The sequence below is a fragment of the Equus przewalskii genome, chromosome 18 (genome assembly GCF_037783145.1).
Source record: "Equus przewalskii isolate Varuska chromosome 18, EquPr2, whole genome shotgun sequence".
Lineage (NCBI taxonomy): Eukaryota > Metazoa > Chordata > Mammalia > Perissodactyla > Equidae > Equus > Equus przewalskii.
This window is the reverse complement of record NC_091848.1, coordinates 37,622,832-37,647,297: the sequence shown is the minus strand read 5'-3', so window position 1 is coordinate 37,647,297 and position 24,466 is coordinate 37,622,832. Positions and strand designations below refer to the sequence as shown.

Sequence of the window (24,466 nt, the reverse complement as noted above, 5' to 3'; positions counted from 1 at the left end):
CAGGGGAACTCATGAATCTATTTGAGAAATCAAATACTTACTCTATCCCTACTTCAGGCCAGGCACTGAAGTTTCAGAGATGGACGGGCCCTGGTTCCTGTCCCCAAGTTGTAAAAGCACCCTATGGATGCTCAGCTATCTCTTTTTGAAAAGATCACCAGCTTTACAGGCTGACAGGAGGAATCCTTGAGTCTGTTATCACACTGGCACTGCCTCATCTGTATTCTCTAAAACCACTTCTTAAGCCCCATTAATGCCTTTCACACAAAGTCCCATTCAGATCCCTTCCACCTGGAACACCCTAAACCTGGGCCTTATGCTTAAGGCCTCTTTCCCATTGGGATGTTTCTGCTGCTGTGTACTGCAGCCCCTGCTTGCTGTAACTCTGCCCCTTCAGACATCAGATGATAAGAAGGGGAGTTAGCCAACCTCACCTGAACTGTGTCACCCCAAAGAAAAGCCTGAATGGTCACCGAATGGTCTGATGTCAGAGCTGGAAAAGGTCTGGGGTCAGTTGGACAAAGTCCCCATTTGACAGGTCCAGAAGGATGGAGGGCTTTAACAAAAGCCAAGTTGTTCAATCAGAGGCAGAACCAAGCCTTTCACCCCTGCTCTCTAGCCCAGCGGCTGTCTTGTCACGCTCCGTGCCTGGGCCCTGCCCCACAACCAGGTGCAGTAAATGGGCATCTGGAGGTCCAAGAAGGGTGTTGCTGCCTCCCCACACCCCCTCAGCTCGAGGGGAGGAGTCTTGGATGCTTCTCCCCCAGGCCCACACCATTCTCTCCTGTTCTTTCTCCAAAGGTAGGAGGTGACCCGCTCTGGGCTAGAGGAGTATATAAAGTTTTTCAGGAGTGCTAACATTAAATTCCCATCCAGAGGAGGAAAACCAGCCAAAAAAGATATTGGGACAATTGATAAAAATTGAATATAGACTGTGAATTAAAGAGCAGCATCAGTTCAATGTAAAATGTCTTGATTTTAATAATTGCATTGTGGTCATGCTCTTAGGAGATGTACAGTGAGATATTTCGAGGTCAAGGGTATGCTGTCTCTGATTCATAAATGATATATATATGATGAATGGCGAATATATATATGAGTATATAAATAGAGAATGATAAAAACAATGGAACAAAATGTAAATAAATTGTGAATCTAAGTAAAGGGTATACAAGAGTTTCTTGCACTATTCTCACAATTTTTCTCTAAATTTGAAATTATATTAAAATAAAGTTATAAAAATATTCCCATAGAGTGGCATGCAGCAAACACCCTGACAGGTCTCAAGATCCAGGGAAGTCTGAAGCTGTCATCCCCCTCTCCCCGCAGCTCTACTGGCAGTCAGACGTCCGCCCCACTAGTGGGCTGGGGAAGCGCTGCCCAGGCTTGTGTGGACAGCACAAGGTATGGCCCTGAGACTATGGCAAGGCACAGCATGGTGCGACAGGAGCCTAGAGCAGGGTTGTCCTCACAGTTCCACATTTCACTAGCTGTGCGACCCTGGGCAGGACAATGTAGTTCTCGAAGGATCAGTTTTGCTCATCTGTAAAATGGGAACAACTATTTGTGCCTTGGTTGAGTGAGACTGGCCTGAAGTGACGTAGACTGAGTGCCCAAGATGATGCCTGCTGCGTGGTGCTCAATCAACTCTCGTTCTGTATGACAAGCAGATGCTCCCCTGAGGCGGTACCCCCAAAATATTCATTCTAGCATCTGTACAGTTTCTCCCTCCAGTCCCCCTCATAAGAGGAATGTTATCATTCCTCCTCAACCAAACCGCATTCCTCTCCTCCTTCCTAACCCAGCCCAGAGCTTTCCTCATTCCGAAATCTTCCGAAAGAACCCTACTTCACTCCCGCACTTGTGAGTTGGTATCTGGCAGGTTAACTTGCACTTTTGTCAGTTTTCTCTCATCCGACCCCTTGGGTCAGGGCAGACTGACTGGGCTTTTCCCTCATATTCCTCAGTGCTTGGCAGGGGCAGTGCTCCCCGGGGCTCTCAGGCCACAGTGTGGATGAGCACTGTGCCCTCTCCCACCTGATGGCTCCCTCACAGGCCCAAACATCAGAGCCAGCGAGCGGAGGGCATGCAGAGACAGAACTGGCCATGATCTGTTTGACAAGGAAACCACTCGGCCTTCCCTTGAAGATGGATTTCCTGGTTACATCAGGTGCTTCCCAGCCCTTGACAAAAATGAAACATACACAGCCAGACCACTCAGGGACATGAGAATCTGGGCTTTCTCATGGAATCAGAGATGTCTGGGCCTGGGGATGGCTAAGAGGAAAAGGCAAGTTGCAGAGGTGTAGAGACTGTGTAATTCCGTTTCTGTGGGAAGAAAAACCCAACGGATGGATTTGCACGTGTGTATGTGAATGCTCAGGAAAAAGTAACTGTGAACAGATCTGAGGAGGTGAGCGGAATGGGGGGTAGACGAAGGGCTCTCACATGGTGCTTGGAGTACTTCTATACTGTTTAAAATGTCCAAACACAAATGCATGCGTATTTACTTATATAATTAATAAATAATACAAATTATCCCCCAAAGTGAGAAAAGAACTGGGAGTGCAGACCTCAGAGACATCCCCTTCATTTCCCATCTGTGGACAGCAGCCTCCTCAGGCGCCTCCTGGGAAGGAGCCCCATGGCGTTCTGCAGGCGCCCAGGGAACTCTGCAGGGTTGTGAAGGACCAGAGCGCGTGTGCGGCAGCAGGTGGAGTGGCACCAGAGCCACCCTGACAATGTTCCTCGTGCCCCAGCTGGGGACAGCTTGGGGTGATGAGGGGCTGGGTGGATGGGCCGGCAGAAGGATTCCAAGTGGCCATTACTGTGCATGGAAAACATGCTTCCATTCCTTTGGGAGTAGATGTCCATCTGTGACTCCAACAAGAAGGCTTTCTACACAGCGAAATTCCCTTTCAGCAGACAAGTAGTGTCTGGAGCACTCTCTGCCAGCTCTGCCCCTCCCCTAAGCAGCACTGCTGACTGAGCCCCATTCCCCGCTCCCTCTGGAGGGGTAAGAACCATGGCTTCCAGCCTCTACACCACAGAGCACCCTGCCCCCACCCTAAAGATGCAGTGGAGATACTCTGAGGACCTGGGCATGAGGGGCCTCAAGGCAGTTCCACACTTAACGAAGGCAGTAGAGGAGACCCCCTAAGCTTCCCAAGATCAACAGGGCAGGGGCACTGGGCTTCCCTCTGGAACGGCTGGTTTCCAGCATGACCAACCAGACACTGGCAGGGCTGGGGGGCTTTAACAAACACTGAAACCTGGATCCTACCCCCAGAGATTCTGATTTCATTATTCTGGGGTCCAGCCCAGGCAGCAGTGTTTTTTCACTTTGGTGAGGAAGATGGGCCCTGAGCTAACATCTGTGCCAATCTTCCTCCATTTTGTACGTGGGATGCCACCACAGCATGGCTTGACAAGTAGCATGTAGGTCCGCACCCAGGATCAAACCGGCGAACCCCAAGCCATCGAAGCGAAGCACAGGAACTTAACCACTATACCACCCGGCCAGCCCTGAGACAGCAGTGTTTTTAAAAGCTCCCCAGGTGAATCCCATATGCAGTCAGGGTGGAGAGCTCCTGTCCTAGAATTGGATGATGACAACTTGACTGGGGTTTTCCACAGCCTTCTCTTCTCCAGGGCAAAGAGCCCAGGTCCGGGGTCTACTCTCAGTCTCCAGCTCATTTTTCTCCTTCATGGCTGTCCTCTGACCCCCCCTCACTTCCCCCAGGATCTCATTGGAATGGATGTACCAGAGCTGAGGACAGGAGGCGGCTGACCTCCCAGCTCGAACTCCATGTATTCCTGCTTCTGCCCCCAGGAGGGGTGAACAACCGTGTCCGACCCCCAATTCACAAGCACTTGATGCTCGTCTAAGATCCCACATCTCTTCCGCTTACGTTTTCCCTAAAAGAATAGATCATGGGCCCAAGAAATCCTTTTGGAAGACAAAATCATTAACTCATTCTCACTAGGTTTTTCTTAGAATTATTTACGCACTTCCAACAATTTATTACATGTCCACTCTTGACAGTCTGAGGCTCCTCACTGAGGTTAAATATCCACGAGAAATTATAATTCCAATCTGGCTGGCCCAACATACTGAAGGCTGAGCACCCCCTGACAGCCCGGCTGGGACAGGCACGGGGAACCTCAGCTCATCATTAGGAAGCTAAATACACCACTTTGAAAAGAAGAAATGGGAATAAAACTAAGTCACAGAACGCTGCCTTGTAACGGAAAAAGAGAAGCAGCCTTTGAATTAATGAAGCTCAGTCACTTTCCTCTGTTCGTGGGGGTAATTAAGAGTTTGTCTTGTCTTTGGTTTTTTGAAACATAGAAAGAGTGTGTTGGGGATGTCCAAGCAACTCCACACTTTCTGTTAAAACTAGAGGTTTCAAAGCATAGTTTTAACAAAATAAGACCAATAATTAATGAGCAGGGGAAGCCAAGGCTGCATTCGACCTTTGTGGACTCCAGGCAAGTCTGCCTTTGTGGGCCCCTTCCTCCATTAAAAAAGAAGAAAAATACATATAGATCCACACAGACACGTACATATATAAATTATATTTTATAACTGCATTGGTATAAAGATGAACATATCAATTTGATGAATCAAAACATTTTCTTTGACCTAAAAGTTTATTTTTTTCTTCTAATTTTATAAGATATTAAAACATTTCTGTGGGCCTGTAAAAGCATCATGGGCCCTAGATGCTGTGCCTTATAGGTAAGCAGGCCCTAGGGGAATCAAGGTCCAGAAAGAGGAGACAGCTGTGTAGAATCACACCTCCCCCACTCCTTGGCTGTTTATACCACAGCTGCAACTTGATTCTAACAGACACCCATAGGGGCCTTCTGTGAGCAAGGGACAGCACTGTCATCCCGGAAGGTGCGTGTGTGAGTAGGCCCAGTTACGGCCATCAGGGAACTTACAATGGCGGAGGGAGGATGAGAGGCAGACCCATCCCATCACCATGACACTGGGAAGAAGACGCCAACGGCAGAGGGAGGTGTGAGTGCCCTGGGAGCTCACAGCAAGAGAGAGTTACTGTTTGCTGAAGCGAGGACGAAGTCAGGGATGAAGTGGCTCTTCAGCGGGAGTCCATCCCATGAGAGAGGTGTCCCAGGGAGAGAGGTGCGGGAGCAAGGACATGAAGGAAGGAACACGGGGATGTCCAGTGCACACTGAGGAACTCAGTTTGGCTTGAGCATCTAATAGGAGTAAAGCAGCTGGGGAGCAGCACTCGGAAAGAGAGGCTGAGGCCAGTGTCAGAATGCGTCTGCACGTGTGTGGCAGCTGTGCCAGGGCAGCAACGAGTGACGGTTCGCTGGTATGGGATTGGTAGGCCCTGGGGCCACTGGGCACCCCACCAGGAGTGATAAGATCAGAGCTACAGCAGGGAAAGGTCTACCTGGCAGGAAAGACTCAACCGAGAGATCAGGAGAAGCTCTCCCAGGGTCGTGGTGAGAAGTAGAAAGGGCCTGAGTAAGGCTGAGGGTGGACATGGATGTGCAACACCACCAGGCTGTGGAGAGGTTGGGAAGAGAAGGGAGAGGGTGCAAAAAGGCCATTGTTGGTCACCAGGAGTTCACAAGGCACTCAGGCCAGACTTTGAGGAACCAGGGGCCTCTGATGCGGGCCCTTGGTCCTTGGGTTGCCCAGAAAACCTGAGCAGGTACTTACTTTCTGTTCCTAGCACAGGAGGAAGAGAGCTCTTGGGTCTCCGTGCTTTCAGCTCCCCGGCCTTGGCATTCTCACTGGTGGGAGCACCTGGAACAAAACAGGTGACCACAAACATCAGTGGGCAGCTGTCCAAGGAAATGAGCAGAGGAGGCCTCTAAATAAAACTCCCACCTCCACTAAAATTACAGCCCCTCCCCCTTCTCCTCCCCAGTCCGCTTGGAGGCCCCCAGTGCCCGCTGAGCAGCTGGCACTTGCGGCAGGGCACCGTCCTCCACAAGAGCACCAAAGAAGGAGTGTCCGCTCTGCTGGGCCTTATAAATCAGGTGGAGAGAACACAGTCGTCCTGGCAAGATGGATGGATGGGCTATCCCGGGAACTAGTTAATGTTTTCCCCTCTGCAGCAGGCACGTACTGCTAGAAATCACATAACTGGCAGGGCTGGGGAGAGTCGAGGCCACTGCTCACCTCTCCCCCTTCCTTGAGTCTTGATTCACTCGGGCTAAATGTTCTAGTTCCAAAAGCCTGCTCTGTGTAGAGAAGGGTCTTTCACACAGAGGAAGGAGGGGACAGGGTCCCTGCCCTTGGGCTCATGGTCTGGAGGGGGCTTGCAGCCTCTGAGTTCTCAGACTTCCTTCTACAGGTGGGCACTGACAGTCAGACCTCCAGACCAGATGAAGGCCTCTGGGCAGCTGATCAGCATGCCTCACTTGCTCTGGACTGAGCCTTGGACTCACTGTGGGGCTTCTGTACCCTCCCCAAAGCAGACGCAGTAAACCCCTGCAGCAGCGGCCTTCTGGGAAGGACTAAAATGCTGCACAGATGGGTGTGCAACTCCTCAGGCCTCTCCTCCACCCTCCCTCCTCCACGTTAATGCAAAGTGTGCATAAAGCCAGGGGAAACCCTTCCTGGTGGGAGCAGCAAGGTAACACCCACTGGGCTGGGCTGGGTGGGGCGGAAAAGGCCCTTACTGGGCCCCAAGGAGCCTGCACTTGAGGAAGTTGCAGGGAAACCACCCAGGACTCGGATAAGCAGCAGCAGGCTGAAGGGCTATCACTATGCTCCAGCATTTTCCCCACAAGGAACTCTCTTCAGGGACTGTGGTGGGAGGGAGCCTCCCCTCAGAGCCCCTTCCGGTCCATCCTTTTCCTGCTCCTCAAGAGAGGAAGCTCAGAGGGAGGAGGAGAGGGTGGGACTTTCCAGCTGAGGCTTGGACCACATTCCTGTGGCTAGGCTGGGGAGGAAGGGCCATCTCGCTGTGCCCACCTCCAGGCTGGGGCAGCCTGGCTGCTAACACAGGATCTCTCCTAGACCAGGCTCCTGGGGCTTTGGGGGGTGGGCACGGAAGCACAGAACTAGGGGCTGGGGATGTCCACTTGCCCAGCACGTGGACTCTTGGTGCTCCCATCTGGAGGCATTGCCCTTGTAGATGGCATTAGGGTCCCTTTCCTGCTCCAGATTGTGGATCTGCCCATATAAATCCCTCCACACGAACCAGCCGTCCTTCCCAACCTAATGCCCACTCTCCGTCAGCTGGGTGAGCCAGGGGTGGAGGCCCAGCACAGGTGCTGTCCAGGCTCACCAGCAGCTCTGAGGTGCACAGGCCTCCAGAGTCGGCGACAAGCTGTACGTGTGTAACTACAGGAACGATTAAACGTGGCCTTAAGTAGAACTTCCTAGCAGTATATGACAGCAGATGGGGCTAAGGGACCAAGCTGGAAGGAATCCTTTTAAGCTGCACTTGATAACCTGGCCCCCTCACCTGCCTCCATTCTCCACTGCATGTCAGCCTTCTGCCACCTCCTGTACGAGCAAAGAAGCCCCAGACGGTGAGTCAGGGGTCCCTGCCAACCAGAGCCAACACTGCCTGTGTCCTGTCTCCTCAGTGGGTCACCCACACTCCAGGTTCCACGTGGACGGGGATGGAGGAGCAGAAAGTTCCAGGGGAAGGGAGGGGGGTGACTTCATTTTCTCACAGTGGGGATTTTCCCCAGTCAGAGTGGTCACTCTCAGCTATAGAAAAGTCCTCAGTGCATGTTTGTCAGCCTCTGTGGTTCTCAGCCTGGGCTGCACATGAGAAGTACCTGTACCTGGGTTTCTCACTCCCCAGATCCTGGTTTAACTGGTCTGGGCCTGGTTACCTGGGACAGGGCCTGGGTATATGATCCAGAAGCTCCACAGATGATTCTAATACATTGCCAGGTTGAACACTCCTAGTCTCTCTCCTCAGGCTGTGTGTCTATGTGTGTACGTGTATATGTGTGTATGTATGCATGTATATGTGCGTGTTTATGTGTGCACGTGTTTGTGTGTATGTATGTGTACATGGGCAAGCATGCGTCTGTGTGTGTGTGCATGTGTATGTAGAGGTGGGGATGGGGCACAGGGAGGGTCTCAGGGACTATTCTTAGAGACAGGAAAACCTGTCAGCGCCTCCCGTGACATGTGGGGACTAGGATGCTATAAACCAGGGGGGTGGGGTAAGTCTACAGTTCCCTTGTCCGGAGCCCTTCCTTCAACACCAGCACTTCTGACAGGCCCCAATGACCCTCTAAAGACAGGCGCACCCACACGTTTGTTTCTTTCCCCCTTTCTAAGGAACAGGAGGAGAGGGCAGAGGACATGCGAGAGTTCTGTGCTCCTTGGTCTCAGTGCTCTCTTTCTCCTGGTGAGTTCTGGGGCATCAGAGGAGGGAGATAAAGATCAGGGTTTTTTAAACTGACGGGTAAACTGAGGCATAAGCAAGGAAAGGATTCGAGGCCCAGTTTTCCTGGGTTCCTGAAAGAAGGGAGACAGGGACTGAGATTCCTTCCCTCCTTGTGGGGTCGTGCGGGGCTGTGCTTCCCTAGGTATCCTGTTCCTCAGAGTAGGGATGAGAGAGCAGTGTTCTGGTTTTGGCTTTGGCATCAGCAATCTTGGGATTGCAGGCAAATCATGTCAACTGTACTGGGTCTCTATTTCCACCTCGGTACCAAGGGAATGACACTGATTTTCTCTGTCTCACAGTGTTAGGAGGCTCAAAGGAGAGAATGAGTGTGACAGTGCTCTGGAGGGCAGAAAAATGACCATTTACGGTTCACTCCTCCTGCTCAGCACGTTTCCTCGCCTCCTTCCAAGTCTGCTTTAAAACTCTCCACCTTCAGAAAGCCCTCCCTGACCGCCCCCAGCCATGTTTCCAGCCTCTGCATCTGCCCTCCGCTCTTTACACTGACGTGTCAGCACACTACCCTGTCATGTGCTCTGAGCCTTGTTTTTAGAAATTCCGTGCAGCTTATCTTTCCATCTGGCCATGAGGAAAGGGGCTCAAGTTTTCCTTTCAAGCCAGACACAACCCCCAGATGTGGAGCCCTATAGGGTGCGACGGAGCCCCCCTCCCTTCTGCAGCCCCTCCACCCCCGCCCACGGGGCTGTGCATGCATCACGAGCCACTAGACCTCCGTGAGAACCGCGGCAAGGACCACGTGCTTAATCAGAACCAGGTTTGTGCTCACACGCTGCCCAGGGGATAAAAATAATAGTAATAAAAGTTTAACAGCAACTTGTCTTTTCTGTCTATTTTAATCAGTTTGTGATGAAATTGAACTCCATTTCTAGATCTGGGACCCAGGGCTGGAGTCCTTTGCTGGCCTGGTTGTGCCCCCAAAGAAGCATGTGGGAGGATGATGGCAATGTGGGGATGTGGGGGGCCCAGCAGAGAGAGGAAAACGTGTCCTTATATGGAAGCACCTCACCCCTTCCCTCCTGGGCTAGCTCTGCACTCAGCACTCTGGGCAGCATTTTTCCTTCTGCCTCCCCAGGAGGTCGGTTCCCTGACTCTAACCTAGGCAGGAGGGACGAGGTCTTAGGAGGCTTCTGGGAGAGGGTCCACGAAGGGCAGGGCAGAGCGACTGGCCTCTCTTTCTGCCTGAGAACAAGCAGCATGCTGGCATAGTCAGGAGAGAGGGAGCTCGAGTCAGGAAACAGCTCCCTTCTGGTCTTCTGTTTAGTGACCACGAGTCCTTGGGCAAATGCTTGACCTTCTTCACCAGGAAAACGGGAATAACAACACCCCAACAAAGGGGTGAATGAAACGTAAAGTAACAGCTGGTGTTTATCGGGTACTTAGTCCATGCTGATACTAAGTGCTTTTATGCTTGTTTCAGTTGAAACATACTATTTGCCAACATTCAAGTGTTTTTGATCTATTAAAACGGCAATTTAGTTCACCCTAAGATACATCAGCTGCCTGTGATGAAATAAAGAACAAGAGTGAAAGTGAGAGCAGACTTATGAATATGGCAGGACCGAGGCCAAGAAGAGAATAGTGGGTTGAAATCAGTTCAGTCACAATCAGAGGTGCCCGACGGCCATGGTGGCAGTGGACTGCAATGGTTAGGAGCCAAGGCGTGGGTTTCAGTTCCCACCCAGCCAGGTATTAGCTGCATGGCCTTCAGCAGGTCACTCAGTCTCTTTTACTGTCACTCCCCCAAACCCGTTTGCCATGGTTACAAAGTATCTCTGAGTTGCCAAACCCAATGGCCCAGTGGCCAATGCTCAGGCTCATCTTATTCTATTTGGCAGCAACATTTGACGCATTGCTCTCCATCATTCCTTTCTTACTGAAATGATCACCATCTGGCTTCTGGAACACCCCTTTCTCCTGGATTTCTTCCTGTCTCACTGTGACCATTCCTTCTCAGTCTCCTTTGCAGACCTCTGGCCTGACCTACTTCTCAGCGTTGGACTCTGCCTCCTTCCCTCCTCCATCCACAGCCACCCCTAGGGACCCATTCAATCCCAGGGCATTCAATGGCCTCATATGTGGATGGCTCCCCATATCCTGCCTCCAGCCCTGACCACCCTTCTCCACTCCAGATTCATCTAAATGCCTGCCTATGTGACACGCCCACTGGATGTCCAATGGACATCTGAAACGTCACACGCACGAAACTCTCGATTATTCCCTTACCCCTGCATTCTGCTCAGTAGGTGGTACCACCGTTGATCTGCTCTCCCCGAAAAGACTCAGAGTCACCCCTGACCTCCGTTGCTCTCTCTCCATTTCCAATTCATCAGCAAATCCTATCAGCTCTACTGCCAAAATAGATTATGAATCTGAATATTTCCTGCCTCTCCCATTGTCTCCTCTCTGGGCTATTGCAACAACCTCCTATCTGGTCTCCTGCTCTCCCTTTTACCCGTCTTGGGCTGGTCACCACACAGTCACCTGAGTGATCCTTTACAATGTCTGGCGTTGTCCCATCAAACTTAGAATAAAATCCAGTTTCCTTGTCACAGCCTCCATGGCCTTGCCCATCTGGTCACTGGTCCTCCTCCACCTCATTTCCTACCACTCTGGCCTTGGCTCGCAGGCGGCCACCCTGGCCTCCTTCCTTCTTCTTCTGGGAAGGCCTCAGGTACAGTCTCTGCTCAGAGCTTTGCTCTCGCCTTACCTCTTCCTTCCGACTTCTGGGACTCCTTCTCACTTCCTTCAGGCCTCTGTTCAGATGTCACTTCTGCAGAGAGGCCTCACAGCCACTCTCCTCCAACAGCAGCATTCCCTCCCCCACAGCCTGCTTTGCTTTCTTCGGAGCATGTGACACTGCCTGAGCTTACAGGATGAGCCTGTTCATCCATACCACTGTCTCCCCCACTAGAATGTGAATTCCCTGAGAACAGGACCTTCTTCTGTTTTTGCACTGCTTTTAACCCCGGCCCCTGGGGCAGTGCCTGGCACAGAGTGGGCACTCATGTACTTGTCGAATGAATGACAGTGTGGGTGCCCACTGCAATGTCGCCTCCTACCACGCACCTATGCGACCCTCCATGGTCATGAAGCCTTTGACCTCAATGGCAGCTGTGGCCAGATGCCCTGGGCTGGGGTGGCTGGGGAAGGGCAGCCCCAGCTGCCCTGTATTGGGATTTTGACCTTCAAAGGGCTTTGTTCCCTCACCTCTCACTGGGTCTGAATGAGAAGGAATGGGTCACTTAGGCCAGAAGTGTAGAAGGACTTCCCAGCAGAAAGGGCCGTTACTAAGGGACACCTGGGTCTCTTGAGAGTGGACGCTGCCCTGCTCTTCACTAGACGGGGAGGCCACACTGGGTGGTGGGAAGGTGCAGCAGCAGAACTAGACACACCCGGGTTCAAGTCTTGCCAGGGTAACTTAAGCGTAACTCCCTGTGCAGGGTGGCTCGAGGGCGGGGCTTTGGATCAGAGACGCCCAGAGACGCTGCATCTCTCACGTACTGTCTGCATGAGCCGGGAAGGCTGTTGGCCCTCCCTGAACCTCGATTCTCCCCTGGAGAAAGATACCCAGCCCAGCTGTTGTAGAAACTAAAACTGCACAAGAGTCTCTGGCCACGGCAGGATTGAAGGTCAGTTTTTTCTCCTCCTGGGTGAGTTTTCTGGCAAGTCCTGACCCACTCCAGGCTTCAGTTGCCTCCTGTGGTACAAGCTGACACTTGCCTTCTGCTGTACTTGGAAGGAATGGCAATGTGACCATAATCAGGAAAGTGCACAAGAGCATCCCTTTTTCTTAGGGAAAAGACCCAAGCAACATGATTAAAATAGCCAGATGTGCTGTACTATAAAGACTACCTCCCTTTGTTTTTACTATAAGAAGGAAACAGTAGTGTGGATAATACAGAACAGCCAATGAGCCAAAGTAATCCTTTTTTTTTTTTTTTTGGTGAGGAAGATTGGCTCTGAGCTAACATCTGTTGCCCATCTTCCTCTTTTCGCTTGAGGAAGATTGTTGCTGAGCTAACATCTGTGCCAATCTTCCTCCATTTTCCATGTGGGATGCCACCACAGCATGGCTTGATGAGCAGTGCGTAGGTCCATGCCCAGGATCTGAACCCATGAATCCCGGTCTGTCAAAGTGGAGAGCGTGAACTTAACCACTATGTCACTGGGCTGGTCTCCCAAAGTCATTTTTATGAGGTCTTGAAATATATTGTTATATTGCCCACAGATGTATAGTCTTAATGGTGTTTAACACAGGCTGTGTGAGTGACAGCCAGTGACTGTCAGGGGGCAGGGCCAGCCTGACGTCAGCATCATCTGCGGTCACCCCTCTCCCCACCCATCCCTGTCCCCAGTAGAGAATGACCTCATTGCCCCTCCAGAGGGATGCAGGACTGGTCCTGTGCAGAGGGTGAGCAGGCAGCTGCGGATGGAGAGAGATCAGAAGACCCACACTTTTTGCTGAGGAAGATTGGCCCTGAACTAACATCTGTGCCCATCTTCCTCTACTTTATATGTGGGACGCCTACCACAGCATGGCTTGCGAAGCGGTGCCATGTCCTCACCCGGGATCCGAACCGGCGGACCTGGGGCTGCCAATGTGGAACATGCAAACTTAACCGCTGTGCCACCGGGCCAGCCCCAATTTTGCTATGATTTCAAAGGCTGCATGGACCCACTGGGATCTCTAAGCTACATACTATTGCCTTGGTGGGTGGGGAGAGCCGAGAGGCCCAGGAGGCAGGAGGACAGGAAACCTGTTCATCAGAGTGAAGCACAGGAGGCAGAAGGTGCTGAAAGGTGGCAAGGAGCAGTTAAGGAGACTGCAGTCCTTGACTGTTTGCCTAGAGTGGCTACTGATGGACACAATAAAGCTAAATGTGGCAAGAAGGCCACCCGCATGCAGGACACTAACACACTCCAAGTACAGCAATAGGGAAAAAGGGGGAGGGCTGCCCTTTTTCTCTGTGAAAGAACAAAACAAAACAAAACCCAATTAACTGACAGCCAGTCCTGTTATCTCAGCTGGTCCATCCCTTTTCAGCTCTTCTCCTAAGACCCAGCTCCCAATCTGTAGCCTGAGGCCAAACCCTGCAGAGGCCTCTAAAGATAAATAATGATGGTCCTGAAGATTAGTGGAGAGTGCAAGGGAATCCACTAGAAGGAGACAACCTATGGGCAAAGGAGCCCCACAAGTTGCAGAATAAATTCCCCAAACCTTAAAAAAAAAACACCCAAATGTATTGTATAGGGAAAAAGGAAATTTTGTTTTGAAAACAAAGTTTGGTTTTAAAAATAAACTATTTGCTGTTTCTCGAAAAGGTGCTGACATTTTGCAGATAAGGAGAATGAATTGCTGTCCTGCCTTCAGCCAGCCATGTAAATAGGAGGCAAAGAGGCTAGGGATTGCAAAAGCAGATAACCTCATTAGCAGGCTGGGCTTCTTTATAGATTGGTTGGAACCAGCATGGGTCCCAAATGTGGGCTGTTAGTAATAGGCTTCTGGGGTCAAGTTCCCAGAAACGCTGTTTTTTTTTTAACTGCAGCACCCTGTGTAGAAAGAAGCAGGACCCTGATCTCAGTGGGTGACAGACCAGGTCACACACATCAGCAGCAGCACCCCTACCAAGGGCCTCAAAACATGCGTTTCAAGACCCCCTCTGGACTGACCACACACTTTGACCCACCTCCTCTGCTCCCTTAGACTCAGAGCCCCCGTGACAAATAGAGGATTCACAGAACTCCAGGGAGATACACATGATATTCTACAGTGTCAGCTTCACTGTTGGCTGTGGACGATTTAATTTGGGTTGCCATGGTGCATTATTTTTTAACAAAGACTTTTCTTTTTAAGACTCTTCTCTTTCCTCCCATTCATTATGTATCACAGATCTCAGCTTTTACGATCAGGAAATCAGATTATAAAATCCAGAATGGGGACAAAGGTTCTATATCTTGTGGAATGGCAGTGAAAACAGGAAGGATTTTAGAACCAAAGTGATCGTGTTTAGGAGTCAGAAGAACAACAAAGCTGGTCTTCAAGATGCCTTATTTGGACAGTAGTTTTTAACGTGTCACTAATAGTTACCAGCCAGGCATTTCAAAGGCAAGAAATTGTTTCCCACAAACTACGTTTTTAGACAGTTCCACGCAAGTAACGAAAAATAATAAGAAAGGGCACGGGATGGTGAGTCTTAAGATGGGATTCTGGCCCTGGCTTGGCCCTAAACGGACCAGGGAACCTCACGCAGGAAGCTTTCCCTCTCTGAATGGCCTCGTTTCCCATTCTGTAAAATGAGGGTGGCAGCCGAAACCGTGTCTCTAAGAGTCACAAATACACTCCCGCAGGACAAGCTTGGTATTCCCCTTTCCCACACGGAAACTCCACTCAGACCTGGCAGTCCTCTCTGACCCCACATCTTTTCCTCTCCTTCTGCTGTATAAGGACCACTTTTTACTTCTTGTAGAGGCAGGCCTGTTCCCTCTACCCAAAGACTGAGCCCCCACTCACCTCCTTGAGGAAGTCTCCCCACAGAGACCCCACTCTGCTCCCTCGTCCTCACGGGTCTCTCCTGACGCACTGACACTTGTTGGTTGCAGCTTGTAAAATACTATGTAGTCATTTTCCTGTGGGTGTGTCTTTTCTCCTCCTGTCCTCCACTCCACTTCCCTGCGCAGCGAGGCTCTGCATGTGTGGGTCAGGACTGGGGAGGGACAACAAGCGAGCAGCCCCTCCTCCCAGCTGGGGGCAGCGCTGCAAGACCACATAGGGACATCCAGTGGAGCTCCCCTTTTCCTTCCTGTCCTGCTTTTTGCAAAGATGGTTTGATACGTACAAAACAAATGGCTCAGATAGGGATGGCAGGCCTGGGGGCAGTTCTGTTCAGGTACAGGGGGCAAAGCGGGGGCTGAGAAATGGGGCCGTGTTGTGTGGTGGCGATGGGTGGGCGCGACCTACCGTCCACGGTGACTTGGCAGGAACACTCGGCCTGGCCGGCGCCATTCTTGGCTACACACTTGTATAAGCCTCTGTCCTCGGGCAGTGCCTTCTCGATGGAGAGGGAGCACAGTGGACCTGGGTGAGAAAGAGGAAGAGCTGTTGAGTGGACCAGGCGAGTCCATACCTGCCCTGGCACCTGGAGCATGGCAGGCGAATGTTACTCACATGGGCAGCCTCTGGGAGCCCAGAAGTCAGAAGTCCCATGGGAACCAACCCCCTCTCCACACCAAAGTCAGGGCACTTTTTGCTGATAACCCAGGTTCAAAATAACTGATCCCTAAATATACTCCCTCCTGCTACCCTCTCCCCCCTTCAGAGAGTTCTCTTATAGGGACATAGTGCAAAGGTACAAAAGAAGAGAGAGAAATAGTCTTTGCCTTTGGAGAGCATCTAATAGTCTAGAAGGAGCAGACGCACAGGCCCTGCACACTGGAACATCACCAAGAGAGATAAGTGGTGGTCAGGCACAGGTTTACAGACCTGTGCTAGGAACAGTGGCAGGGGAGGAGGCTCCGCCCAGCTTACAGCAACGATTCTGCGAATGCACATTAGAAGAGGGAGTTTTGAACAAAGACATGGGTGGGTCAGGGCAGGAGTCCCTGTCCAGCAAAGGCACTGGCCTTTGGGAAGGTCGGCTGGGAGAAGAAGGCGACTATAGCCCAGGAGCCTGGAGCTGGCTTTTCAGGAGTGGTATCTAAGCCGAGAATCGTGGCCAATGAGGGGCGCTGGGCCGGGAGAGGGGCGCTTTGGGGCTGCCTCCCTGCAGTGCGGGGTCTTTTGGTCACATCAGAGAGGGGTGGAGGTGGGCTTCTTTCCCTTCGGGTCTACCCTTGCCTCAGCACACGTCTTCTGGCCTGGTTCGACATACACGAGAATCCGGGGTCTGGTCCTTGCCCATCCTACCTCTCACACCCCAGGCCTGGCTACTTCTCTGGGGCACTCCCTTGGAGGGTTTCCTTTGGGGTGTGGGGAGAGGCCAGCTGAGCAGTGGGTCTGCTAGGCCAGGCAGGAGGGCAGCAGTATCCTAGTTCCTGCCTTTAGACGCACAAATAAGCCATCAGCATGGCATCCTGCCCAAAGCTGCCCCTGTTGTCAGGGCGGCAGTCATCACACACGGAGCAGGATGGAGCCAGAGCCTTGTGCATCCTGCTGCCTGGAGCCGGTGGCTTTGCCTCCGCCTCCCCACAATGCCCCGCATAAGCCACTGGCCTTGGGCAGGCAGGGATGTGTGCATCCCAGGTGTATCTGTGGGGCAGCATGGCCAGAAGGGAGGCCAAGAGGCACTGCTCCCCAAAGGCCTTGGATCTCAAAAAGTACCCTCACCCCTTTAGACAGATGCAGACTTGACCAGCAAATACAAGGATATTCAGAGAGAGGATGATGTCAATTCTGCCCAGAGAACCTCATTAAGGCTGGAAGAGAAAACACCTGGGTATTGTCTTAAAACAGGGAAGCCTGAGTCCCACTGACCACCTAAGGCAGGATGGCTCATCTGTGCCCCCAGTGCCCCAGCACACTCTCATACAGAGCCCACCTCTCAGGAAAGGCCTCACTACATTCTCCCACAGGGGAGGGCAAGGGCTCAGGATCTCTTCCCACTGCCGTTAGGAGGCAGATTTGCAGAAACTGCATCAGAAAGGATTTAGGTCGGATTTTTAGGAAGTCTGTCATGCGAGTGAGAACCATGAGGCACAGGAATGAGGACATGAGGGTAACTGTCTTCTAGAGAGAGAAATTTCCATTGGTCTGTGAGGGTAGGAGGATGCTAAGATGACCTCTGGTCCCCAAACTCGAGGCTTAGAGGAAACAGACCCCATCTTGCCATTTTCCCTTGGTTTGGGCTGAGGCTCTGGGAGCAGACACCCCACTCCCAACAGACATCCTGCTGGAATCTGATGGTCTTTCAATTTCAGTCCCCCAGCTGCCTGCAGCCTTAAACCTAAATGGCACCAACTGCACCGATGGCAGTGAGACCACCAGGAGAAGGGGGGCATTTAGACCACGCCCCTCACCCCCTGGGTGAGGAGAGGGAAGCATCAGAGCAGGCAGCTTTGTCAAGCCGCCCAAGGCCTGGACCCCTGGCCATGTGCGTGGGCTGGTGGAGGGCCCCCAGGCAGGCTTGGAGGCTCCACCATCCCAGATTGAAGAATCTGGTGTTTCCTGTGGGACAGCTTATTCCTGACCTCCAGAAGAAAAAGAGTTTCCCAGAGTTTTTTTGAGAAGCCTCAGCCTGGTGGGGAATTTTGAGAGGGAGATGAGGGGGATGGGAGCGGTCACCACAGAACCAGGAATCTGATGACCGGCTCAGCTAGAACCGTCCTGGGAGAGCCCCTCATGGCCATGTGTCTGAAGATCCCTCATCTTGCTCCTTTTCCGAGTGTGGGAGGAGATGGGAGGACGGGGTGCGCAGGGTGGAGGGGGTGGCCTGAAGCCCTGAGGCTGCCCTCAGTCAACGGTGCCTCCCTGATCTGGTGCCCCTGGCAAGTCTGGTCAGGGCAACTCAGCTCCAGGTCACCGCCCCAAGGATGCTGCCTTCCATGGCACCTCTAAGCACCCCCAGCCGTAGACAGACCTCTTCTGTGCCCTGAGTTCACCTTTATCAGACCTTGTCTCCCAAGGCCATTGCTGAAACACACGCCTGTCTCCCACATTAGCTCTTGGAAGGCAGTGACCGGGTCTATTATGAATGTTTTCCCTGAGCCTGGAATGCAGTCACAGTTAAAAAAATATTTGCCATTCCGAGAATGACCAAGGCGCATTTCTGTAGCAGGTGATCTGCTGGGATCTAAGAGCAAGTCGTGAACATTTAATTAAACATAACCTCCCATTGGAAAAGATAATATAGGTTTTAAAAGGAAAAGTATTCCTAACTGACAGCTCTTCATGTGGATTATGCAGACAGCAATAGGGGCTAGAAGACCGCTTCACACACACAGTAGGTGCTACATAAATCCTTGTGTTTTGTAGGATGAACTTACACAGGTTTTGAAAAAGCCTTTGCAGGATCCCACACTGAAGGCAATTAAAAATGAATCGTCAGTTGACAATGACAACAACAATGAAGTCTCATTGTTAGATTGGGAGGAACGTTTGCCAGGGAGCGAGCCTGGTGGGGGACAGGAAGCCAAGTGTAAGATGAAAGCACTGCTCCGGAGCGGCACACAGCTCCCCTTGGCCCACTGGCCATGGGCCTCCCAACTCCTCGGCCAAGGCCTGAGGAGCCCTGCGGCAGGTCCAGAAAGGGCCCGGACAGCCCCCTGCAGGCTGGAAGGCGGGCCCAGCCGTGGTCAGTGAACACCAGCCGCCCTGCAGCTCCTGGGGATGCAGGACAAGGAAGGACACCTCCATGTCTCTCTGAGAATTAACAGTCAACTCCAACCAACTGCTCACACCCCTTCTGCTCTCCTCGGTGCTAAATGGGGTGAAGGTAATCACGTTTCAGGGGGCCTGTGGGCTACAAGCCCTATCCAAGCTCCAGGGTTCAGAGCAGCCCCCCTGGAACCTATAAACAGAGCTTCCAGTAGCAGTAGGTGCACAGATATACATGTTGATGGCGGGAGGGGAGCAAGAGTCTCCCAAGGCCAAAAGCCTGTGACAACAGTCTGGGAAGGGGTCCTAGAGGAAGTGAATCTTGATCTTAGATGAGATAACAGCACGGGGTTCAGTGTGGTGGAGCAACAAGGGTTCTAAGTCAGGGAGGTGGAGGCAGAGGGGATGCTGAGGGGCGTGAAGGATGGGGAGCCCCACTTAGCCACCTCCTCTGTCATCTCCTACAAACCACCTCAAACCACCAGCTTCCTTATTTCCGCAGATGCCATCACTGTGACCCCAGTCACCCAGACAGTGGCACTCAGTAGTTTTCCACCCCTTCCTCTTCTTTATCCCCTGCTCTCCCCAGCCCCTTCCAAGCCAGGCAACAGATTCTGTTAATTCTGTCCTCACTTCTTGAACTGGTTATTTCCAGTCTGTACCCACGGCTACCTTGTCAGTCTAGGCCTCATCACCTTTCTCCCCAACCTCTTCAGCAGGCTTCTTACTTAACTTTGGGCACAGAATCAATCAAAACTCCTAATCCCCAGCTTTGTGTACATGGCTCCTCATTCCAAACTCTTACATGGCTCCCTATTGCCATTAGAATTGAGTTCCTTAGCATGACATAGGTTGGAATGGGGCCATGCCTCCCTCTCCAGCGCAGACCATGCTGTGAGCAGGCCTGCCTTTGCTGCTGCTGTGCGCCCATCTGGAAAGCCCATACCTTCCCTCTTCCCTGCTGGGGGCCTTGGCCTGTCTTCAAAGTTCAGATCAAGGCCCAGCTGTTTCACACTAGCCTTTCCCTGGCCCCGGCACTCGGCTCCCTCTCCTCCGACTCTCAGCAGCTCATCATCGACACTTGGCTGGAATAGTTTTATCACTGTGAGTGTGTGTCCTCTCTCTCCAGATCTGTTGAGAGCAGATCCACTCGCACCTTTCAGAGTGCCCTATTGCCCGCAGGGGGCCTGCTGAAGTGCTCACGGATAAGGCTTTAAGATAGGCTTTCCCCCCCGGGCTCTTGAAGGCTTGGAGAGTGAGGCTCTAGAGAAGGGATGGTGGACAAAGTGGGGCTCGGATTTTGAGGCAAGGCACTCCCCACTGTGGCAAGGCGGATGGCCCATTCCAAGGTCTACTCCCTCCACTGCAGTGAAAATACCAGAGACTTGACAAGCCCAGAAGGCACCACTAGTCTTCCAGCCTCTTGACAAGTGTTGACAGTGTTGAGGAGTAAACAGCCATTAGCTTGTCCCTTGACAGACAATGTCCTTGGGGTTTTCAGCTGCACCCACATGCTGACATACTAACAAGAATTAAGTAAGAGCCAACAGCCGAGTGAGTGCTCTACACACCGGAACTCAACCACCTGCATTCAAATCCCAGCTCTAACTGGCTGTGCAACCCTGGACAAGGTACTTAACTTCTCAGGTTAGAATGGGCAGTATACTGGTTGTGAGGATTAAATGAGTGAGAAGTGTAAGATGCCTAGGGCAGTGTCTGGCACACAGTGTTCAATAAATGTAAGGCTGTCCTCACTTTTCAAAGGAGAATTATAAATATTTAGAATATTTTTAAAAGTTTGATTTGGGGCTGTCTCCATAATCCCCTCTCAGCCCCCTCCCTGTGTCTCTCTATCCTCTCCTCATGCCAACCTTCTTTTTAGTCATTTCTTCTTTCTCTGCTTTGGACCTAAACTGTCCATTTGAGATGGTTTTTTGTGGGAGGCGATGCTGGAATAGTCAGGTCTCTATCCCACTTAACACTCAGTGACCAGCAGACACAACAGACTCAAGGCCGTCTGGGCAGAACCTAGCCAATGTCTAACGGCTCAGGTGTGTCTTTGAGACCAGGGCTGAGGTCTGCTTACACGGCGTAGCTGAGAGGATTGTTTATAAGTGGCTCTGCAAGTTCCAAGCAGGTCCCAGAGCAGCTGCGTGCTTTGGGAATTGCCCTCAGCTGTCTGAACATCAGTTTCCCTGAGGCTGGTGCAGCCATGGACCTCACACTGTGCAGGTCTGTGTGACTGCCAAGTCCCAAGGATGGTGGCTGCCCACCTTCCCTCCCTCCCCAGGAGATCACCACAGGGTAACCTGGGAAATGCTCCCGATCCAGGTTTCAGATCAGTTTCACCAAAGGCTTTGCAACTGGGAGGGGCCCACAGGGGTGACAGGGAAGGCTGCAGCATCCACTCCCCTGGACATCTCACCCCACCGTGGTCATCCCACATGCCCACCTGTGTGTGGACCACAGGCAGGCTGAACTAGCAGAGGCAGGGGGATGGATGAGATGACTTCGGGAGGACCCTACCAACCTGGGGATATCCAAGTGAAAAAATTATCATGTCAACACATTAGCAGAAAATAAAACATCCTTCTCTCTCCTGGCCAATTTCCCCTTTACCCCTACAGCATTTAGATTCAAAACACTCAGCTCTTCCAGATTTGCTGTCTGAGATGCAGAGTGAAGAAAGAAACTGCACTGTGAGCTCAGAGGGACCCTGTGATATTCAAATGCTTCATTTGGGCTTTTAAGAGGAAGGAAGGAAGGAAGCTAAATGAGGGGTGAGGGAGGGAGTAGAGAGGGGTCCAGTCAGAGGATGGAAGGGGAGCAGCCCAGGGAGGGGAATGTTTCTGACGTCTTAGTGGACCTGGATCTAACAGGACCTGTTCACTCAGGCCCCTGCTGCAGCTGCTGTCTACCTGTCAAGGGTAAAGGGCCACTTTGTAGGGAGCTTTGCACCCTGCCCTGTCCAGAGGTACCAGCATCAGCCTCAGCCTCAGACCAGAGGACTCTATTCTAGTGTGGCCACCAGAATGGGGTGTGAGCAGTCTGCTGGCCTTGGGGCTCCCATTCAGGCTTGGGGTTTACAAAAACATTTCAAACCAATTTGAGGGTCCAGGGAGAAAATCCTTTCTCACCACCATCTGTTCTCTCGGTGTAAACTGGCCCATCTGAGAACTTCAGACCCCGAAAGGCCCCAGATGGTAGGATTTAGGGCCCCCCCTCTTCTCCCCACCACCCAAGAATGTGAAATACCAGCAAACAAAAGTCTCATCCAAATTAGGAAGCGAGCGGCTCTGTCCGCCGAGAGTTTGTGCCGTAGGGGCTGTTTGGGGTTTGTGGCTTCCCCGGCGGGTCCCTTCAAACCCACAATGTTATAAAGACTTAAGTTGTTGTTGACCCCAAATCACAGTCCTGGGCTATCCCGTCACTGCATACCCTCCCCAAACCTAAAATGCTGCTGCAAGAGCAGCTCTCAGCCCAGAGCCCCTAGTCAGCTCCAGCCCCCTGTGCCCCCATTTCCAAGCCTGTGAACAGAGCCCTCTCCATACCAGAGCTGTGGGGCACCAGCTCACACCCAGGTCTGCTCCGAGGAGCCATGGCTGGGGGTGGAGGAGGGGGCTCTGCCAGACAGATACCTGGGTATGTGCCACAGGCCCAGTCTCCCACCCCTCACCCCCTAGTAATGCAGCGTGTGCCCAAGGGCCCTGAGCAGGGCACCTGTCCTGTGAGTGAAGGGGGCACAGAGGCCAGTCATTCCAACCCAGGCTCTGGGCTATGAGCAGTGATCAACAAGCCCACGGCTCTCTGAGCCGACAGTGACCCTGACAGAGAGCCCCCATCTTCCCCCGCCTTCACCCTTGTTACCTTCTTGGGAGAGGATGATGAACTTGGTGGTCTTGAGTGTCTTTCCATTCAGCATCCAGGTGATGGTGGCCAGGGGGTCCGAGGACACCTGGCACTGGAGTAGCAGCCTCTCACCCTCTGCCACATGGACGTCTTTTAGCTTCTCCTTGAAGGTTGGCGCTGTCCCTTGGCTCTCTGATCTTTTTTCATTATCTGTGGTCCCCGCAAGCCCCCTCTTACAGTTCACATCATTCTTAACCTCCTTGAGTTCTTCTTTCCCAGATGGTTTTGGAGTCTCAGCAGGCTTGGCATTGCCCACAGGTTTCAGGGGCTCATCTGGCTTGGCGTTGCCCACAGGTTTCAGGGGCTCATCTGGCTTGGCGTTGCCCACAGGTTTCAGGGTCTCAGCTGGCTTAACGTTGCCCACAGGTTTCAGGGACTCAGCTGGCTTGGCGTTGCCCACAGGTTTCAGGGGCTCATCTGGCTTGGCGTTGCCCACAGGTTTCAGGGTCTCAGCTGGCTTAACGCTGCCCACAGGTTTCAGGGACTCAGCTGGCTTGGCGTTGCCCACAGGTTTCAGGGGCTCAGCTGGCTTAACGTTGCCCAAGGGTTTTGGGGTCTCAGCAGGCTTGGCGATGCCCATGGGTTTCAGGATCTCAGCTGGCTTGGTGTTGCCCACAGGTTTCAGAGGCTCAGCTGGCTTAACGTTGCCCAAGGGTTTTGGGGTCTCAGCAAGCTTGGCGAAGCCCATAGGTTTTGTGGTCTCAGCTGGCTTGGCGTTGCTGATAGGTTTCAGGGTCTCAGCTGGCTTAAGGTTACCCAAGGGTTTTGGGGTCTCGGCAGGCTTGGCAATGCCCACAGGTTTCAGGGTCTCAGAAGGCTTGGTGTTGCCCACAGGTTTCAGGGTCTCAGCAGGCTTGGCGTTGCCCACAGGTTTCAGGGTCTCAGCAGGCTTGGCGTTGCCCACAGGTTTCAGGGTCTCAGCAGGCTTGGCGTTGCCCACAGATTTCAGGGTCTCGACTGGCTTGGTGTTGCCCACGGGTTTAAGGGTCTCAGCTAGCTTGGTGTTGCCCATGGGTTTCAGGGACCCTGAAGGCTGGGCATTGCCCACGGGCTTGGGACTTTCTGCTGCCTTGGCATTCAAGGCCTCAGCATCATTGCTACTATTCTCTGCTGGTAATTTTTTCTTGCTGCCCAGCACCGAGCGAAAATCCGGGGTGGCAGGTTTTGGTGGTGGTACCTTCTCAGGCACTGGGGTCTTGGGAGTCCCCTTCTTGGCCAGGACAGAGCGGAAGTCGACCTGTTGGGGGCTATGCACCTTCCTCTCTTCCTCTGACACAGTCTTTGGCTTCACTTGCCGCTGCAGGTTGGCGCGGAAATCCATCTGCTCAGCTGGGAGCTCCTTCAGGTCTTCCTCTGACAAGGTCTTGGTACTCACCTTCTTCCCCAGGAGGTCACGGAAGTCCAGCTGCTCTACCTCCTGCTGGCGGATGGCCTCCTCGGTGTGCTGCCGCGTCTCCACGCGCCTCTTCAGCACCCCCCGCACGTCCTCACTGTCTTCTTCCTCGGGCCAACCCTGCCCTCTTGCTGGCCAGCTGGGCCTCAGGGTCCCATAGCAGTCTCCACCACCACCATCAGCACCAGCTCCTCGGCCGCAGAGGCCCTCACAGCTGGCAGGCTCCCTCCCCCTGCAACCAGTGAAGGGAAAAAGGAAAGTAGCAGGAGGAAGAGGGGCTGGGTAAGAAAGAGCCGTCAGGGGAGAGCAAATCCCTGAGGGAGGGAGGGTGGAGGGGAGGGGAAAGCGGGGTAGGGGCTGGCCAGGCTGTGTTTATAGAAGGGAACATTGGAGAGAGGCGCTTGCTTGCCTAGTTGGTTTGTTACATCGGTAATG

At 52.6% G+C, this 24,466-nt stretch overlaps 1 protein-coding gene across 28 annotated transcripts in view; it reads right to left on the bottom strand.

Annotated features, from left to right (window-relative positions):
- MYLK (myosin light chain kinase) overlaps positions 1-24,466 on the bottom strand; it is a 258,792-nt gene that overhangs the window by 58,654 nt on the left and 175,672 nt on the right. For 23 of the 28 annotated variants that reach the window (XM_070583722.1, XM_070583726.1, XM_070583729.1 and 20 more), the window contains 3 exons: positions 22,597-24,263; positions 15,379-15,495; positions 5,699-5,785 (listed from right to left, as the gene is read on the bottom strand). In XM_070583722.1, coding sequence (XP_070439823.1) covers positions 5,699-5,785; positions 15,379-15,495; positions 22,597-24,263 — 1,871 coding nt within the window. Of the gene's footprint in view, positions 1-5,698; positions 5,786-14,931; positions 15,137-15,378; positions 15,496-22,596; position 24,466 lie in introns of those variants that run through there. The other 5 variants (XM_070583742.1, XM_070583745.1, XM_070583744.1 and 2 more) reach the window with 5 other exon arrangements.